Source organism: Drechmeria coniospora, chromosome 01 (genome assembly GCF_001625195.1).
Source record: "Drechmeria coniospora strain ARSEF 6962 chromosome 01, whole genome shotgun sequence".
Classification (NCBI taxonomy): Eukaryota; Fungi; Ascomycota; class Sordariomycetes; order Hypocreales; family Ophiocordycipitaceae; genus Drechmeria; species Drechmeria coniospora.
Genome location: NC_054389.1, coordinates 1,359,693 through 1,378,000, shown reverse-complemented (window position 1 = coordinate 1,378,000; position 18,308 = coordinate 1,359,693). Strand labels below are relative to the sequence as shown.

The 18,308-nt window shown below is 55.4% G+C and overlaps 7 protein-coding genes across 7 annotated transcripts; 3 read left to right on the top strand and 4 right to left on the bottom strand.

Annotated features, from left to right (window-relative positions):
• Positions 1-380: 380 nt before the first annotated feature.
• Positions 381-2,790, bottom strand: DCS_00372 (metallopeptidase MepB; the record flags this gene model as incomplete). Its single annotated transcript, XM_040797711.1, has 3 exons — positions 381-651; positions 741-1,837; positions 1,906-2,790. The coding sequence occupies 3 exons, from the start codon at positions 2,788-2,790 to the stop codon at positions 381-383; spliced, it is 2,253 nt and encodes a 750-aa protein (XP_040658594.1).
• A 2,319-nt stretch (positions 2,791-5,109) lies between these two features.
• DCS_00371 (uncharacterized protein) lies at positions 5,110-5,993 on the bottom strand (the record flags this gene model as incomplete). Its single annotated transcript, XM_040797710.1, has 4 exons — positions 5,110-5,201; positions 5,288-5,521; positions 5,602-5,755; positions 5,805-5,993. 4 exons carry the CDS (start codon positions 5,991-5,993, stop codon positions 5,110-5,112), a joined length of 669 nt encoding a protein of 222 aa, XP_040658593.1.
• A 1,549-nt stretch (positions 5,994-7,542) lies between these two features.
• Positions 7,543-8,592, bottom strand: DCS_00370 (uncharacterized protein; the record flags this gene model as incomplete). Its single annotated transcript, XM_040797709.1, has 2 exons — positions 7,543-8,482; positions 8,579-8,592. The coding sequence occupies 2 exons, from the start codon at positions 8,590-8,592 to the stop codon at positions 7,543-7,545; spliced, it is 954 nt and encodes a 317-aa protein (XP_040658592.1).
• Positions 8,593-9,284: 692 nt separating this feature from the next.
• On the top strand, positions 9,285-9,844 carry DCS_00369 (uncharacterized protein; the record flags this gene model as incomplete). Its single annotated transcript, XM_040797708.1, has 2 exons — positions 9,285-9,390; positions 9,477-9,844. 2 exons carry the CDS (start codon positions 9,285-9,287, stop codon positions 9,842-9,844), a joined length of 474 nt encoding a protein of 157 aa, XP_040658591.1.
• A 1,742-nt stretch (positions 9,845-11,586) lies between these two features.
• Positions 11,587-12,138, top strand: DCS_00368 (uncharacterized protein; the record flags this gene model as incomplete). The annotated part of the gene is made up of 1 exon (XM_040797707.1): positions 11,587-12,138. One exon carries the CDS (start codon positions 11,587-11,589, stop codon positions 12,136-12,138), a length of 552 nt encoding a protein of 183 aa, XP_040658590.1.
• A 117-nt stretch (positions 12,139-12,255) lies between these two features.
• DCS_00367 (uncharacterized protein) lies at positions 12,256-12,826 on the bottom strand (the record flags this gene model as incomplete). Its single annotated transcript, XM_040797706.1, has 2 exons — positions 12,256-12,575; positions 12,670-12,826. The coding sequence occupies 2 exons, from the start codon at positions 12,824-12,826 to the stop codon at positions 12,256-12,258; spliced, it is 477 nt and encodes a 158-aa protein (XP_040658589.1).
• Positions 12,827-13,947: 1,121 nt separating this feature from the next.
• DCS_00366 (Inhibitor of Apoptosis domain containing protein) lies at positions 13,948-17,266 on the top strand (the record flags this gene model as incomplete). The annotated part of the gene is made up of 5 exons (XM_040797705.1): positions 13,948-14,097; positions 14,205-14,498; positions 14,600-14,709; positions 14,783-16,880; positions 17,210-17,266. The coding sequence occupies 5 exons, from the start codon at positions 13,948-13,950 to the stop codon at positions 17,264-17,266; spliced, it is 2,709 nt and encodes a 902-aa protein (XP_040658588.1).
• Between the last annotated feature and the right edge of the window lie 1,042 nt (positions 17,267-18,308).

Sequence of the window (18,308 nt, the reverse complement as noted above, 5' to 3'; positions counted from 1 at the left end):
CACTTTCACACCTATTGTACGGACTGCAGTGCTCCATCTACGAACATCAAATGTCAGTGTGCTTGTGAAATTAATACATGTACAACTACTTGTGCATGCTTACACTACAGTACGCTCCGCACTCCGACGTAGTGCATGCATACAAATACAGCGTACGCCATTTGTACATGTACACAACTACTTACACATCATTCATATAATTACCCTGCCAACCCATGACCCTCTATACCTCCGCAGCGGCATAGCACACGACTCGTCACCTTTTCCCCTCCGTCACCTCGGCCGCGACGACGTCATGTAACCGTTTTGGTCGTCTCCAACATGAACCTCCAGCCTTCACATCTCCAGCCCTTGATGCCGGCGTACCTCTTGCCGCCCTTCTACTGAGAAATGCCCAGTAGTTGGGAAAATGCGTCCGACTTGGGCTCGCGACCCAGAAATTCTTTCAGAATCGACATCTCATCCATGCTGCCGCCACGCTCGAGCACAATCTGGCGATACCTGCGGCCCTCGGTGCGGTTCATGGGGTTCGCCTTGAATTTCGCGTCGAACATGTCGGCGGAAAAGACTTTGGAATAGAGGTATCCGTAGTAGCCGGCATCGTAGCTGTGGAAGAATTGACCGATGGCGCCGAACCTGTTGGACCACTCCCTGGACACGTCATGTCAGCACTCGTCAAGATTCGAAAGGGCCATCATGGGGTGACGACGGGAGTGGCAGGAGTCGTGGGAGAAGCGTACTTGGGCTCCACGATGCTCGAGGTTCCCTTCCGTAGATCGAACCAAAGCTTGGGAATGTCCATCTTCTCCAGCTCCTCGGCCGACTGGGGCGTATAAACGGCCATGTCGAAGAGGCTGAGGAAGAGCTGCTGCTGGTGGCCGATCACCGAGTTGAATTCTCTCGACTTGACGAGGCGCTCCGTCATGGCATCGGGGATCTGCGCCTTCGTTTCCCAGTGAGAGGACAGACGGCGGAGGACGCTCTGGTCCCAGCACCAGTTCTCGAGCATCTGCGACGGCGTTTCGAGAAAGTCTTCGGACACGCGGTTGCCGTGGACTTCGCTGTAGCGAGTTTGGCTGACGAGATCCGTGATGCCGTGGCCAAGTTCGTGGAACAGGGTGACGACTTCTCGATGTTTGAGGAGCGCCGGTGTGCTCCTGGTCGGGCCGCTGAAGTTGCAGATGAGCACCGTCACGGGGTAGTTTCTAGCCTTCGTCTTGCCCTCCCCAAGGCTGAAGCCAGGGATGATGCCGGCGTTTGCGTTGTTGCCGTACTTGTGGGGGCGGGGGTGCAGGTCCATGTACAGGTAGCCCAGGAAGTCGCCGCCTGCCTCCTCGTCGTTCCAAACGGCGTACAGGGCAACGTCTGGGTGCCAGACAATGTCTTCGGCCTTGCCCGTCGGGCTCAGCACCGCTCGGTCCCCGGCCTCGACTCGGACAAAGCGGAGGCCGAAGAGATCCTCGAAAATGCTTAGCATGCCGGTCAGGGTAGAGTTGAGGGGAAAGTACTCGGCGATCTCCTGATCGCTGACGTCGTACTCCTCTTCCTTCATGATTCGCGAGTAATACGCGATGTCCCAGACGTAAAACGTGCCATCAAAGGTTTCGTTCCGGCGCTCAAAGTCACGTCGTTTGCACTCGAGGAGACGGTTGGCCTCCTCGGCACTCCCCGGTGCCAGCTTCTTTCGTAGGTCGTTCAAGAAGTCGTAGACGTGCTGCGTCGTCTTGGCCATCTTCGACTCGATCCGCAGGCTGGCATAGTTGACGTATCCGAGCGAGCGAGCCATCTTGTCCCGGATCACGACCATTTCCCGGAAAAGGGGTACGTTGGCGATGGCCTGGTGCGAGTCGAGTGTTAGCATGACGCGCGCTCGCACGTCCAGGCGTGATGCGGGACACGACAGACCTTGTTCGCATCGGCCATGCTGTACCGCCGCCGAGTGTCTTCGCGAGTGGCATACTTCATCAGGGGGACGGAATGGGGGTGCTTGAACGTCAGCCTGAATTTACCCTCGTTCTCTCCGGTGCCATTCTGGAGTTGGCCGAGGTCAATTTCGGCCGCGGGCACGCCCTCGAGCTCCTCTCGCGTGAACCAGATTTCTTTGTTGTCCCCGCCAAGGTTTTTGTGCGCGTCGACCCTCAACTTGGTCAAACGATTCTCCTGCTCTTCCAATTCGAGGCGCTGACGGTCGGAAGGCAGGAGGAGGCCTTTGTAGACACGCTTCAAGTACTCCCTTTCCAGCACGCGGTGCTGCTCCAGCGTCAGATTCTCCGACGACTTCCTGCTGTTCACGGCATCGACGAGCTTGAAGACGTCGACGCGCATCACCATTTCGAGGTGGAACTTGGCCACCAGCTTCTCGGCCTTGCTCGACGCTTCGCGTAGAGAGGCATTGGTGGAGATGTGCTGGTACAGGCACAGCGGTATGGTCCCCTCACGCCAAAGGTTTTGGCTCTGCAGCATCGGCTCCATGACATTGCCAAAGTTGGCATGGTCAGGGTGCACCTCGGCAACGATCTTGTCGTAGACGCCCCTCACCAAGCTCTTGAGCTTCTCCACGTCGGCCAAGATGGATTCGGCCGTCGCGTTGAAGACGGGGGGGCGCTGGGGCGGAACGACAAACCTGGACTCGGCCGATCTCTTGTTCGCCATCGGCGAGCGAGCGACTTGTCCATCTCCGAACGGCCGCCGTCCTGTTTGGGACGCCGCGACCGTTGCGGTGGCGAGGAGGGGGCACAGGAGGGAGAGGAAGAGGAAGAGGAGGGACTTTACGGCACGACGGCTGTCCATTCCGGCTGAACGATTCGGCACCGACCCGGTACCAGGGCGAGTCAAGGAGGGTAGCACTGCAGGCGGCAAGGCTACGCCGTGCGTGCTGTAAGCGTGCCGGCACCTAACAAGCACCAAGGCACAGTAGGGAGGGCTAATGCTGGAAACTGTTAGCGCCGAGAAAATGCAACGCCGTGGCTGGCGACTGTATTTAAGTACTAAGCAGGATGAGTACCATACCGTACAGTGCGTCACCGTGGCCGCGGCTGGCCAGCTCGTTCCCGGCAGGCACCTGTATCGATCTAGTAGTACTTAGTGTTAATAGCGGCGGCGGTGTTCCGTTCGCATGCGCTCGAGCTTGCGAAATAAGCAACGAAGGTAATTTTCGGAACGCTGCCGTGTGGTCGAGTGCCTGAACGGCGAGGCTGGGGGGGGTGGAAGGGGAGCGGGAGGGGAGCGGGAGGGGCGGTTAGGGCTTCGGAGTCCTGGAGTGGGAACTGGTTGAGGAGCCGGCGGGGCATTTTCATCCTCTTGAATCATGTCACCTGCACGGGAGTCCATGTACTTGAACGCAGCAGGTACGCAGCAAGCACTGTAGGTAACTGTACAAGACTTTCTTACACCCCAATGGCCAGGTGATGGTTAACGAGCGGGTCAACCATGCTGTACTGTACAGTACTGATTGGTTGTCCGGTTACTGTTTATACATGTACACCTGCTGTACAAGTGCAACTACTTGGTACCTGTAACGGTGTGTTTCTATTGCACAATTATTACTTTAAGGACTGCTAACTTGTACTGCTAGTACTTGCTGTGCAGTAAGTATTTACGGAGTACTGTACGGAGTACGGAGTAATAGGTACATGTATGTTCTACAGTACTTGGAAAAAGAACTCCTGTACATGTACTTGGTGAAGTCGCATTCGCATGTTGCACAAGTCAGTATGGAGCACGGAGTAAGTACTTCGTATAGTAAGTACACTTGCTTAAGTACTTGCATGTACTTGTTGGCGTAAGGACAGTACTTACAATGCAAGTAGCCTAACCTACAACCAACTGTACTTCAGCACTTCGCATGCAATAGAAGAGAACAGTGGCATGCTACATTCTGGTTACAAGCAGATGTTTAGGGACCTACTTCAATTGGAAACTTGTCATTTTCGTCGTTAAGCAACATCCCCTCGTTAACAATCCTTATACCTTGGGTGTTACTCCTAGTACTGTAGATGTAAATACTTGCAAGACATGTACAATGTACTCCGTAGTGGGATAATACACTGTGCCCCCCACTTACAGTAATGTAAGCGGTGAACATGAACAAGTAATCCTCCGTACTTGATCACAGACATGCGATATTACTGCACTTGTACTGTAAATACTTGTACTTGGGTGCACTCGTACTTGTGCTCAGTACAGTAAGTACTATACAGTACAGTACAGTACGTTCTCCAGTACATGTAGGTACAAGTACAAGTACTTGTACTGTAAGTAGCTGCTGCTGTACAGTACAGCAAGGAAGGAAGCTATTATTAGTATTTATTGCTTATCCGTAATTTCGGAGTACTTGTACATTAATAGCACTTGCATGTAAGTACCGTACGGAGTATTGTATGGAACGTCATTAGGCCTGCAAGAGGGGAATGAGTGAATGTTAATGGTACGCAGAGTATTACTTGTAGCGATACTTTTGCCGTCTGGTCCCTCAAAAGAGCGCGTTAACGATTCATCGCCGCGCGTTAATGGCAATGAAATTCAACGTCTGTCGCAGCGGCTACGACTGTCTCTAGAGCTGGGCATGGCAGTCGCTCAACAATCACAACCATGACTGGCGGCAGCACGGGTCTCCCGCAGCAGAACCTACTCGTACGCTCCTTTGCCTTCCTGTGGCTTGCCGCGGTCGCGAGGGACAACAGAGTCCATCGTCGTGCACGCTGGTGAATGCACGCTGGTAAAGGCAACAAACACAAATGACAACACACCATCGGCCCAGTCCGCATACGACTCTGTTCCGACTCCGTCTCCCGTCGTTGACAACAAAGGTCATCTTCCGTCCGTTCTACCAGAGTGAAGCAGTCAAACACAGCTCCAATTCCTGCTGCAGTGTAAATGTTCATTTCAATTCAAATCAATTCATCTCCGAGGCAGCCAGCCAGCCAAATCATATCCATACACGCGCAAGCCTGCATCGTACCGAGACTGGCTTCCGCTCGTCTCGTCCCCCGAAACATATTCATGTACTTGTGTACGTGCGCAAAAAAAAAAACTCGCCAAACAACGCAAGCAGAGCGCGCCGTACCGTCCCGCAGATGCAAAATAACCGAGAGAGTGTGTGCAGCTCGCTTAATTGGCGAGAATGGTCCGGACAAGTTCTGGTAAAGCGACGGTCATCAGCAGCCCGTTCGCACCTCTGCCGGTGGCGGCAAGCAACGATGCTGCCAGCAGAGAGCGAGGGATGCTCCCCCACCCCCCAAAGCAGGAACGGAAAAGGACAAACGGAAGGCGGCATCTTGCAACGTACCGGTGTAGTTGACCTGGCCGGAGCTCGTATCGACGGCCTTGAGTAGCTCGTCCACCTCCTCGTCCGTCATCTTCTCGCCGAGGTTCGTCAGGATGTACTTGAGCTGGCCGACGCCGATGAAGCCCGTCATGTCCTTGTCAAAGACCTGGAAGCCGCGGCAGTACTCTTCGGGTTCGCCAGGTTCGCGGAAACCGCCGGGGCGGTTGAGGATGCGCTGGAAGGATTCGAAATCAACTATCGCCCAGCGCGAGGCAGTCAGTCATCCGTCAGCGGCGGCTCCGATCCGCCCCCCTTTCGAGAGGCCGGCCACTCACAATCACTGCCCGCATTCTTCTCGAGCTCTTGGATCTCGGCGAGCGTCGGGTTCTGGCCGCAGGCGCGCAGCAGGTCGCCGAGGCTGTCCACCGTGACGCGGCCATTGCCGCGCTTGTCGAAGAGGGCAAAGGCCTCCTTGTAGTTGGTCGAGGCCTGCGAATCGTATTGGTTAGAAGACATGGTCATTGCTCCTCGCTCCAACGGCGGCGTTGCGAGGCGTGCAGAGGCGGAACGAGAGGCGTGGTGCGGCGGCGCGGAGCAGAAAGGAGCAGAGCAGAACGGAGCAGAGCGTTGGGGGTTCGGGGGCTGCGTGCTGCGTGTTGGGCTGTCGGGCGCGGCGCAGGTGGATGACGACGGTTCGTGCGAGGAAATCCGTGGCCAGCAGTTGCATGAGGATGAGGCGTGGGATGGGCGAATTGGGAGGAGGGACGGCGTTGGCGAATCAAGTCGCCGGGCGCCAACTCGCGGGGCACATTGTTTACTGCCTGCTGCTGCGCTGGGCACCGGGTGCTAGGGCAACTCACCATTTCCAGATCGCTGCGGGAAAGGGGGGGGGCCGGCAGGCGACGAAGACGCTAGTTCTCCCTTGGGGTCGAGGGCAACTACCGGTACTTGCTCTCGGGGCGCGCTGGCGAAGGGAGAGGAGCTTGGCCGAGGGTGCGTACCGACAGGTTGAGGCAATGTCGATGATGGAATTGCGGTGTTGCGAGAGGGGAAAAGGAGTTTCCCTTCGGTTACCGCTACGGAAGCAGTGTCCTGGTCAACAACAGAAGCGTAAGTATAGGCAAGTATCGCTTAGTCCCTGCCCAGGTCCCCCGAGTCGCTGGGCCCCACGTCCCTCCTGCCACTGAGCGACCGCCTCGCAGCTTGGCCAGTGGTTGCCAATTTCCCCCCTTGGGTGGGCGGTGCCGTGCTGGGTCCGGAGCTGACGGGGCAACGGAAGAAGCAACGCCGGTACCTTTGGGTACTTGCTTGTACCAACGGCAGCCAACAGTACAGTCGGTGTACGGAGCACTTGCGCATTTAATTGTTCACCACGTCTGCATGCGCATGCATACAAGTAATTATACTTGTGACACAGTACTTGTTCGGAGTATGGATAGTACTCCGTACATGCACTCAGTATTAATCCGTACTTGCATGATATAATCCAGTAGGTTTTCATGTACGAAGCATTGCGGAGCGGAGTATCTGTTTGGTTTCAGGTAATAATTAATGCAGGCTTGGCCCTGGTGCGCTTGGCTTGTATTCAGCCGCCACCACCACCGTGCACAATGTACTTGTACAGAAGTGCACCTACTGCACAATATGAGCAAGCTCCGTCCAAAGGTAAGCCGACGATTTCATTATTCACATGTACACTTTTGTGCATGCTTTCTGCACATGTCTTCACAAAGTAACACAGCTAAGCACATGCACTTGTGCTCTGTTGTCATACGTACTTGCACTCCGTACTGAAACGAAATTTGCTGTACGGAGTAATGCTTGATACTTGGACACTGCATGCAAAGTACTTAAGTAAGTACTGTAAACACTTGGTATTCACAATAGACCTAAGCATTTGTACGGAATAGTAATACGAGACTACGAGTGCACGCTTGGGTGTACAAGTACCTATACACGTAGGTAAGGGTACAGTACGGAGTCCTGAGCCCGCACGAGCTGAGCATAAGTACTGTATGTCGGTTACGAATCGGTTACGAAAGCTGAGCAGTCGGTTTCAAGGACTTGTACTACAACCAGTCATGGAATGAACGAATCATACCGTCCCTCTCGTGCTCGATCCCTTCGGTGCCAAGTGCAGGTACAGCAAGCACATTCGAGGCCGCAAGGCAGTTGCCCTGCCCAACTCAACTGTGTCGCGCCTCGGCACAATCGACAGTATCAAGTCGTCCGTCGGCAGCAGCCTCATTTTCTCGCCTCCCCCCTCCCCCTTCTCCTCACCTCTCCTCGCTCCTTCTCGCCAAGAGAATGTAGGTGCCCCAGACCGTCTCGGCTTCGGCCTCCCTCCACCGCGCCCCCATGGCCTTCCATTCCGGCTCCGACTCGACGATGCGATCCATGAGCATGTCGGCAATGTCTCCCTCGCCACCCTCGTCCCGGCTTCTCGCCTCGGGATGCGCGTCCCGCCAGCCCTGGAAGGCGCTAAAGGTGCGCACGTACGCCTCCAAGGCACCCAGGTTGAGCCGCATCCGCATCCACGCCCTCTCGCCGTCGGGAATCTCTGTCGTGTCGGCGCCGACGTCGTACAGGATACGCTTCACCTCCTGCCACTCCTTCGCCGGCGGCTCCACATCCCGCAGCAGGTTGCGGACCTTGTCGCGCCCCGGCTGCTCCCAGTAGCGATTCAGGCTTTCGACGCCAGCGGCGACGTCGCCATCGCCGTAGCAGAACTGGTCGAATATCCTGTTGGCGCGAGCGTGGCCGACGAGGATGTTGTCCTTGTAGCCCCAGAAGGCGAGCGACCCGCCGGGCTTGACCACCCGAGCGAGCTCCGGCCAGGCCTTGGCGTAATCGAACCAGTGGGCAGCCTGGCCCGAGACGACCATGTCGACGGCCTTGTCAGGCAGGAACGAGAGGTCCTCGCTGCCGCCTTGACGAAACGTGACGTTGGCCTCGTGCGTCGTCGAAGATGCTTGCTCGATCATGCCGGCGCTGGGGTCGAGTCCGACGACCTGGCCGAAATGGGCGCTCATCTCTCTCGCAATCAGCCCGTGGCCGCAACCGAGGTCCAAGAGCAAGCCGGTATCGGTGCGTCGTTGGCCCTGATGATGTGCTAAAATCGCCTTGAAGAGACTGGCCGGATACGCCGGTCTTGCAGCTGCGTAGCCCGCCGCCGAGAAGGTTGCTCTTCTGCCGTATGTCAGAATCCTCTGCAAGCTGTAGGCTCTTGGTCATTGTCCAGCGAGGGGGGGGGAAGGCGGGGGGAGGGAGGCTACAACTTCAAACGGACTGCCCAAGAAATTAGAGACGTACCCAAACAGAGACATTGTGCAGTGGCAATTTGTGACTATGCTGTATGCAATACTACTGACACTGCTACCTGGCCGGTGTAAGTACTACGCAGGTAGTATGTAGATTGTACGATTTCTCTGTTTTGCGTTGTGGTCTTGTCAGGAGTTTATATTGACATGATGATTCAATCATGATGGTCAATTAATCCGCAGGTGAAGTTGGGCTCGCTCGGCCGGTCTCGGGTTTAATTACGCCATCGCGTCGGCGTCGGCAGTAGGCTCGCTGTGCCGTGCCATGCCACCATGCCATGCCATGCTGGGCCATGCCATGCTACGCTCGGAACAATAAACCCCGCCAGTATGACGGAGGTAGTTGGTATTGTCGGAGCGGAGGATGACGTGTGCGCGAACTCACTCATGTGCTCCCACTCCGCACGTACTACGGAAACCGTACTTCAAATCCCTCCTCCTCATCTGACTTTCAACCGTAAAGTTGGCCACGACGGAGGTGTCGTCTACAGTACACTGTACTGTACTATACACGTACTTACAGTGAGTGGTAATTAGTGGTGCATCTGCAATTATTTCTTGCTTACCTTACCTAGCGTCCCACCGTCCGTCCCAGCAGCGCCCAATATATAATACGGGTACAGCACAGCACGCCGTACCGAGTACAAATACATCATCTCCCTGCTTCACAGTCACCCCCCGCGCGACCAACAACCACAATGACCATGGTCAAGGCGACGGATGCCGCGGCACGCAAATTCTTTGCCACGCCCGCGTTCGCCGTGGTGGGAGCCAGCTCCAACCCGGCCAAGTTCGGTCACAAAGGTAACGAATGATGGACAATTATCCAGAATGAATGGCCGCGGCGGCGGAAAAGTCGAGCCCCATTACGCTGACAAGGGCGGCCCAAGTCTACGCATGGTATCTCCATCACAAACTCGACGTGACGCCCATCAACCCGGGCTCGTCTCATGTGACGGTAGGGACCGAAGAGTACCCGACGCTTCCGAACCTGTCGGCCCTGCCGAACCCCGAGAAGACGGCGGTGTCCATCATCACCCACCCAGCAGTCACCCTCGGCGTCCTGGAGGAGGCGAAGAAGGTCGGCGTCCGGTCGCTCTGGATGCAGCCGGGCACGTTTGACGAAGCCGTCCTCGAGGTGGCGCTGGCCGATGGCGCCTTCGACTCCGTCGTTTACGGGGATGGCGGACGGGGGACCGAGGGTTGGTGCGTCCTCGTCGACGGCGAGAGAGCGTTGAAGGATGCGGGGAGGCTGTGACCGTTGCGACGACGAGCGAGAAAACGGAACGCATTGCATTCGTCGCATAGCTTGATGTACCGAGTACAAGTAGCGTGTCTGCCCTTACTAGCAGTTGGACGAGCTCGCAGCCAGCATTGGAAGAATCCATCGTCCCCTACGTGTACATTGCACATGATGCATACCTAGGTAAGTAGGTACTTTGCTCCGTACTCCGTACATGTACGGTACTTGATGGGACATGCCTCACGGCCAATTACTACCAACACTGTACTAAGCGATTCGTATGTATAACAGAAATCTACTGCATGTACAACACCTGGTCCATCGCCTCCTGTTTGGCTGCATTCCTAACCTGCAATGCACCCGTACATACACCGTTTGTCGACTTCAACCAAGCACAGTACTCCGTACTCCTTAATACCTAGTAATAGTACCTTGAGTTACGGCGTGCTGATGCTAATAATAGTAGGAACCTATTTGTACTTGTATCGAATCGTGCCTGCTAACCTAGTGCTGTACTCCGAACTCCGTACTTGTACCTAGTACTTATACAGTAAGCACTTACTTACAGTCGGTGCTTGTGCAGCGCTGTACTTGCAGTACCTGCCGACCCCCCCTTCGTTCTCGCAGGTATTGGTCAGTGCAGGCCAAGGTACTACCCTTAGCACTTGTGCCTACTGTACTGTGCTGTGCAGAAAAGTTCATGCAGATTGTTGCGCATACTTAGGTACTAGGTACCTAGTACGGATACACCTACAGTGCTTGTACCATCAGCCTGGCAGATACAGCTTCTATGGCATGCACATGTACTCAAGCACAGCATGTATTATTACAGTGTACCTGAGTAGGTAGGTATACCTACAAGTACGTACAAGTGCCTAAGTAAGTGCCTCCGTATACTCCGTACAGTTGTGATACTCCGGAATTACTCCGTGCAGACTAAGCACTTACTATAAGTACTTGCACCAAGAAATCGTGCCACGCCCTACCTAAAGGTAATACTCTGTCGCGCCGACGCGCTAACGGGCCTGCAAGGGGGTTAAAGCCCGGGTAGTTAGTTACGTAAGGGGGTCTATTACATCTACGCCTATTTAAGCAGGCGCAGAGGACACCTACAGGCAATAATATCATTAAGAAGAACATTAATAGATTGATTCTGCCCTATCTTACGATCCATAATTCGTTATAGCCCTAGTCCGGGCTTACCCCCTCTTTCCTCTATTGCATCATACTCATGACCGCACCGGGCACATTACTGCTATAGCCACTTTAACAATAGATTTAAATCTAATATCGTTTTATAGTATAAAGACCGCCATTTTTATCGCAGACCTATAGGCACAGGTTAACTACAAACTTTCGCTACCAAAGACTATGCGAATTCATCCAATCTTTTGTATCTTATTATTGGAGCCAGCACGAAAGGATACGGACCGGAAGAAAACACTTGGGAACCGCTCGAAAACCTAACGCCTTGTCGTACACTGCTGCGACAATTCCACCAACAGCGCCTCCACCACTGATCCGGCATTGAGATCTGCGCCCAAACTTTGATCTTGTTATACGAGCCCCTTACTCACAACTGCAACATAGCCTGTTTCGGAATCAGCCACTCAATTCAAAGGATAAGCCCTCAGCGCCTTGGCAGCTCCTTGCGAGTCATTTCCCCTGACAGGGTCCTTCATAAAAGGAAGATCCCGGCAAGGCATTCTTACCAAAAAAGAGAAGGAGAAGAAAGAATATCAATTCTATACATCGAAATGCGATCAACAATTACTGTACTGGTGGCTTCCGCCGCCCTCGCCGCCGCCGCCGATCGCACTACCGTCTCGGTGTTTATTCCCCAGAGTCGTCCCCAGCCGTGCGACGGATCCGTCGTCAATGTCGGTGCCGAGGCCACAACCTACTCTTTCAAGTGCTATCTCGCCGGTACTAGCATTACGGATTACGGAGTGCAGACCTGGCATGTGGCGCAAGGTCCCTCGACATGGGTGTTAAGCGACGACGCAGGTCTAACGGAGGAAGGCAATTGCAAGCTGGACGCCGGTAAAGATGTTGCCAGCTGCCAAGCCACGAGGTCCGGAACTGTCTCCTCGACGGAGATGTTCGGCTATAAGTCGTCTATATACCCCGTAACCATTACCGCCGGTGCCAATAAACTCCCCGCCGCCGGTGCCACCGTTACTGGTGCAACAGCGACTGCGGGGAGTACAGCTAGCACAACGGCCAAGAGTAATGCAGCTGGCATTTTGGCCATACCGGGCGCCGTTATTGTTGGCGTCGCTGCCGTTGCCCGTGCCATAATGCTGTGAGAAAATCGGGACGAGCAAAGGGAGCAGGGAATGATGTCAGACCAAAGGCGTTGATGAAATTTGACAAACTAGCGGCTGAACAACTCGGAAACATTATCACAAATCGCAACAAACCCTTTACGAATTCGACAAGCCGCCTGCCGTCGTTTGAGCGGTATCACCAGGGCTAGGACCGAGAATGAACTCCTCCGGAAGCTCGAGAGAAGCCCAGTCGATGCTCGATAAAGTATCTGTCGGCAGTGCGTTCACTGCCGCTTCGACCTCTCGACGTTCCTCCGCATCCAACTCATCCATACTCTCAACACTACGGGCAACCATTTCAGCGAAGATTTCTTGTTTTCGGATACACTGCAAACGAGCCATAGCCTCCTCTAGGGCCTCTTCGACCTGCTTATATTGACGAGCGAGACGATCCTTCTCTCGGATCACACGATTGTCTAAAAACCCATCAGCAGGGCACGGCAGCCGCCGTGTCTATTCCGCCGACATTGCAACGAGTGTAGCCCCGCGCAACACACTCGCCGCACCGACTTTTCCCTTCCGCAACGAGACAAGTACGTCGATTAACGCGGCAGGATGAGCAAGAGGGCATTTCAAACCCAAATTCTTCGATGAATATCGCTAGGGCTCGACGCGCAAGAGTCTTCCTTGAAGAACCAGACTTCGTTTTCTCGACGCGACTAGACATGATGTGAGCAGGACATCGTGGAAATGAGGGGCTGTCGCACCTTACAGATCAGCGATACATGACTGTATAACGCAAGCAAGGATCTTGAGGACAAGACCAATGGAGAAGGGACATCATGTTACGTCCCTGGCAACGTAGGCCGCATTATGGGTCGTTGCCACCGCACGTAACGGCGCCATCACGGAACAATGGTCGGAGCGATGCGCATGCAGCCGGATCGGATGGGATCAACTGATCCTGTAAGGAGCAACAACCACGCTCAGCCTGAGCAGGACTGGTCCATAACATACAGTCATATATATAAATCTCCTCCATAGTCACTCCTTTAGATAGCTAGCCAGCGTTCAATACAAGTGTCAACTACACGCTTACTTGGTTACGGTTTATTATAACCTATCACCAACGTTCAACTTATTGCTCAGAGACGCCCTGATCTTTCTGCCAACATAAACCCGATCCTAGGTTTATCCCTTGGGAAAGCCCGGACGTCACACCCGGATAGTATAAGGAAGGCAGGTATATATCGACTATCGGCCGGGATAGTCTTAATAGCTATTGCTAATTCCTTGTTCTCAGGCATACTAAATAGATGGGCTCTGTAACACCGTTGTGGTATAATGAGCACCACCTTTAGGTGGGGCGTGGCACGATTACATGTACAACCTATTACCTAAGTACTGTGATGACCACTGTTGCAGCTTGCCCCATAAAAATCCGAAAGTAAACAAACGCGGTCCCCAGTCATGGCTGGCCGTTCAATGGTCAACGGCACTGAAGCCAATGAAGTAGCGCCTGTGGTGCCTGCACGCACGCTGGCGACGTTGCAGCCTCATCGTCAGCTTCATCCTCACCAGCTTCGTGGCCAGCTGCGCACGCCAATCGCTCCCGACACGAGCCTCGACCAAGGCCCAGCCTGCGCTTGCTTGCTCTCCTGCAGTCCCCATCCCGCGTCACAACCCGAAATGCCCGTTTGCATGTCCCTCTGAAAAGGAAATCCCGCCATCGCCAGGGTCGTCGCGTCGCGCCTGCCGCGTCCACATCAGCTTCGACGCCAGCAACAGCCAGGCAGACAGGCAGCCGCATATACACTCGAGCCGATCCAGCGGCCGCGCCCCGTCGATATGGCCCCTTCAAATGCAGATGCTGGCAAATATTTTGCCCATGACGCTCGTCTCGCCTCCTTCCAGAAGTCGCACAAGAAGCGAGGTTCGACAGCTGGCGGCCGAGGCAAGGCACTTCACTGGCCGCACAAGCAGATTGCTCCCGAAAGTGTGCGTCCTCCTCCCTCCTTCCAAGTCGTCCATTTTCCGTCCTCGCTTTCCTCGCTCTTCCCCCCCCCCACGATCCGAGCTGACGGCTTGTCGTTGCCTCTTCACAGCTTGCGAGGGCCGGCTTCTACTTCGACCCGAGACCTGAGAGCACCGACCATGTCGTCTGCTTCCTCTGCGACAAAGGTCTAGACGGCTGGGAGTCGGGTGACGACCCGCTCCTGGAGCATCTCAATCACGTCTCCCACTGCGGCTGGGCCATCGTGGCTGCCATCGAGGCCGAGATCGGTGACCACGCCGAGCAGGACCCCAACCAGCCCTACATGGTCGAGGCCCGCAAGGCGACCTTTGCCGGCAGGTGGCCGCACGAAGGCAAGAAGGGATGGAAGTGCAAGACGAAGCAGGTCAGTTTTCATGAACCCACGCGTCGCAGCTTCTATCCGAATCTAAAGTTTCACGTCCTTGCCTTTCACGTCCTTGCCGCTGACTGAGCCCTGCCCCCCAGCTTGCCGAGTCGGGATGGAAGTACACACCGACAGCCGAATCGGATGACATGGCGACCTGCACCTACTGTCAGCTGGCACTCGATGGCTGGGAACCGTCCGACAAGCCCTAGTGAGTTTCGCTGCGGCTCCGATGCGCATGCCGCCGAGCTTGGCTAACATTGCCGAAGTGACGAGCACTACAGTCGGGCTCCGGGCTGTGCCTTCTTCGCCCTCTCGGCTCGCTTCGGAGTCAACAAGAAGAAGACGGGTCGAGGAAAGGCTGCTCGCGGATCGAAGGCGTCCCGTCTGTCCGTGCAATCCGTCGGCACCGTTGCTTCCGAGACATATTCGCTCGCCGACACGACCGCGCAATTGGACGACAGCATTCTCACCACCGCCTCCATCATGACACAAGGAGGAGGAAAGAAGACAAAGGCCAAGAAGGGAACCGCCAAGGCCAGAGGCAAGTCAAAGAAGAAGGAGCCGGCGGAGACGGCCGCTGTCGAGCAAGCCGAGCAACTCGAAAGCCAGACGTCACCCCCGAAACAAGCAAAGGCGACGCGCGGAAGAAAACGAGGCAGCGAGGCCATGGACGACTCGTCTGTCATGTCGATTTCCCAGGAACCAGTCCCGAAGAGGCGCGCCACACGGACGCGGAGCAGCACCATGACAAATGCTTCTACCGTCATCCCGGACGACGCCGAGATGGTCACCACATCCGACCTATCTGGCCAAACCAGCAGCCAGCCACTAAACTCCAAGTCCCGCGTCATATCGACCGTCTCCACCGCTTCCATGGCCTCCTTGCGCGGCCCCGCGAACGGCTTTCCCGACGACGAGGAAATTGAACGCCAGTTGGAGGCAGACCTCGAGCGTGACTGGTCCGACGACGAGTTTGCTCACGGATCCGGATCCGACTTGGATAGGTCGAGATCCGAACTCGGCGACACCCACAAATCTGCCGACTACGCCATGTTCGACCCGGCTGCGGCCGAGATGGATGATGCCGCCGTGGACGAGGAACTTCGAGCGTTGCAAGAGGAGATGTTGGTCCACGAACCCGAGCCACAACCGCAAGAGTCTGAGCCGGATCAGATCCACGTCCCCAAGAAGGGCCGCAAAGCAGCAACCGGCAAAGTGTCGAAGCAGACAAAATCGAAAAAGGCCAAGTTTGTATCGCCGATGCCCGAGCTGGAGCCTGATGCTCAGTCCGGGGAGGCGCTTGTGGAGTGCATCGACGACTTTGTGAAAGTGTCTCTCGACGAGCGGCAGCCGGTAGATGAAGCGCCTGCCGAGCTCGACGATGCGGGCACCGGAAGCACCGACACCATGGTCGAAAACGCCAATGCAGAGCCCATGCAAACCGCTGCGCCTAAGCGAGGCCGCGGTCGCCCTCGAAAGGTGTCACGGGACTCGCGGGTATCTCTAGATTCTGTTGATGTCTTGTCGGAACCTGCTCCTCTTCCGGCCTTTAGAAAAGGTGCGGGTGCGGGTACACGTCGCTCGTCCCAGTCATCACGGCCCTCTCGGGTTGCTGCCAAGTCTGTGGAGGCGGACGAGGTAGCAGAAGCAGCGCAGCCGACTGAAATGAACACGTCCGAGGCTGCGGTGGTTGGGCCGCCCAAGCGTGGCCGCGGCCGTCCTTCCAAAGCATCCTTGGCTTCCCGGCCTTCCAATACGGCCGATGAAGCGAAACCTGCTGATGCGCCGGTGAAGCGAGGTCGCGGACGGCCTCCCAAGAAACCTAGAGAGTTGCCGGATACCTCACAGCCGCGACAACGACAGGCTTCGAAATCTAACGCCGGCGTGCAGGGAGAGATCGAGATGTCTGACGTTGTCGCTCCTACCCATCAGCCTTCGGCCGATGCCGGGACTCCGTCCACGCCGGCCAAAATGTCATCGCCAGTGGCCTCGGCCAAGCGACCAGCGTTGTCACCCTCGCCCTCGCCCTCTCCGCAGTCATCCGATGCAGAGAATCAGCCTCCTTCGTCGAAACCGGCGACGAGCGCGAAGCCGAAGAGAGTTGCCCTCGCACCGGTTGCAGCCACACCGGTGCGCAGTTCTCCTTCGAAACGCAACGTCTTGGCCGGCCTCCAGAGCAGCACCCCGTGGACGGCGGTGAACCTCGACTCGGTCTTTGGCACGCCGCGCGAGGGAGTGGACAAGGAGAACGTCGTCCGCCGTTTGCTGCACAAGGGCAAGGAGCTGACAAGCCCCGAAAAGCGAATGACCGTCGAGGAGTGGATCTACTTCAACGCCGGCGAGGCGGAGAAGGAGCTGAAGCACGAATGCGAGGCCATGGTGAGCCAGTTTGAGAGGGAGGGCACGAAGGCGATGAACGTCCTCGAGGGACTCTCTGTGGACTGATTTTTTCCTGGAACGGAGCAATACCATCGGCGCTCGGCTGTGGTGGGTGAGCGAGCAAAATTTACGTGGTATGCAGGGTTGAATTGCTTGTTTGGGTACGGAGTATTGGAAGGTCGCTGGCGTCGATCGTCTTGCATTTCTCGTAGAGAAGAAGCCTCAGTGATGTCGACAACTGACAATGCTTGATAGTAACATTGGCTGCCTCTCTCCTTGATCTCATCTGTGTTGTCGGCCCATTCCTGTCCAGCTCCTTGGCAAGGAAGGGATCGACCAGGCGCCCCGTTGCTCGACGTCGGGATCCTGCGCCCAGTTCATCGTGAGATGAATCAGGGCGTTTCTGCCCGCGTTTTCATTTTCATTTAATTTTGTAGTTACGTAGTACAATGATGTTTTCCTTCTGAAAGAGAAGAAATAACATTAAAGTGAAGCCATTTCCAGCCTGACATTATGGCAATGACAACGACCTCTCTCATGGGTCGCCAATTATCTCCAGCCCAGGCCCGTCATCTCGCTCGTTAAGCACCCTTTTCACTACAACTACACAGAGGTAGGTGATTAGGGACATCTACATCTACCATGCCTGTAGTGGTAATTTGTTCACTCGAGAATATGGGCGCCGTTAACGTAGCCAACCCTGCGTTTCTGGTCCATGCCATCCATGGCGTCGCTTTCTAGTCCTCACCGTCTGCGATCCGTCGAAGCATCAATCTTGTGTCTCATGCATATGCATTCATCGCTTTTCCAAGGTCCTATAAGCCTTCGAGTGATCTGCGTTGGTGCGAGATCCGACATAAGCACCTTTAGGAGAGATTGGCGAGCTGGCAAGGGGTCATCAGGTATTACTGAAGAATAAAAGGATGCGTTCCGCCAGTACTGTCGATCGACGTCTGCATGGATGGCGCCCGCCCAAGACCCTCTTCTAGCCTCTTGTAATCTGCTGGTCACACGACACTCTATCAGTTAATGGCATGACTGTAGCAGCCGTTGAGCATTCTGTATGCGATGGAAGGTCTACAATGTTGTATAGTTTCATTCGTCGTGTCCGAGGCCGAGGAAGGCCCATCGATTGTTAGCAAGCACAACGGACGGCAATGCCAGGGCGCCCCAATAGCCTAATTCTGTAGAAATGGTTCAAGCTCAGGCCGAATTTGAGGGCATGTAGGTCCCTAGGATGCAAGGCCAATGGAGGTATTGGGAGCGGAGAAGTGGTCAACTCCCTTGGGAAAGGGGGCAAGAAATTCTCGTCGAAACTCCTAACCATCAAAGCTCCAGAGGCATCTTAAATAAAGGTATCTGCCTCAAGAGAAGAGCTTTCGATATTTCTCTGAGGGTCGCAGGTGAGATGGTCCTGAGGGGAAGAAG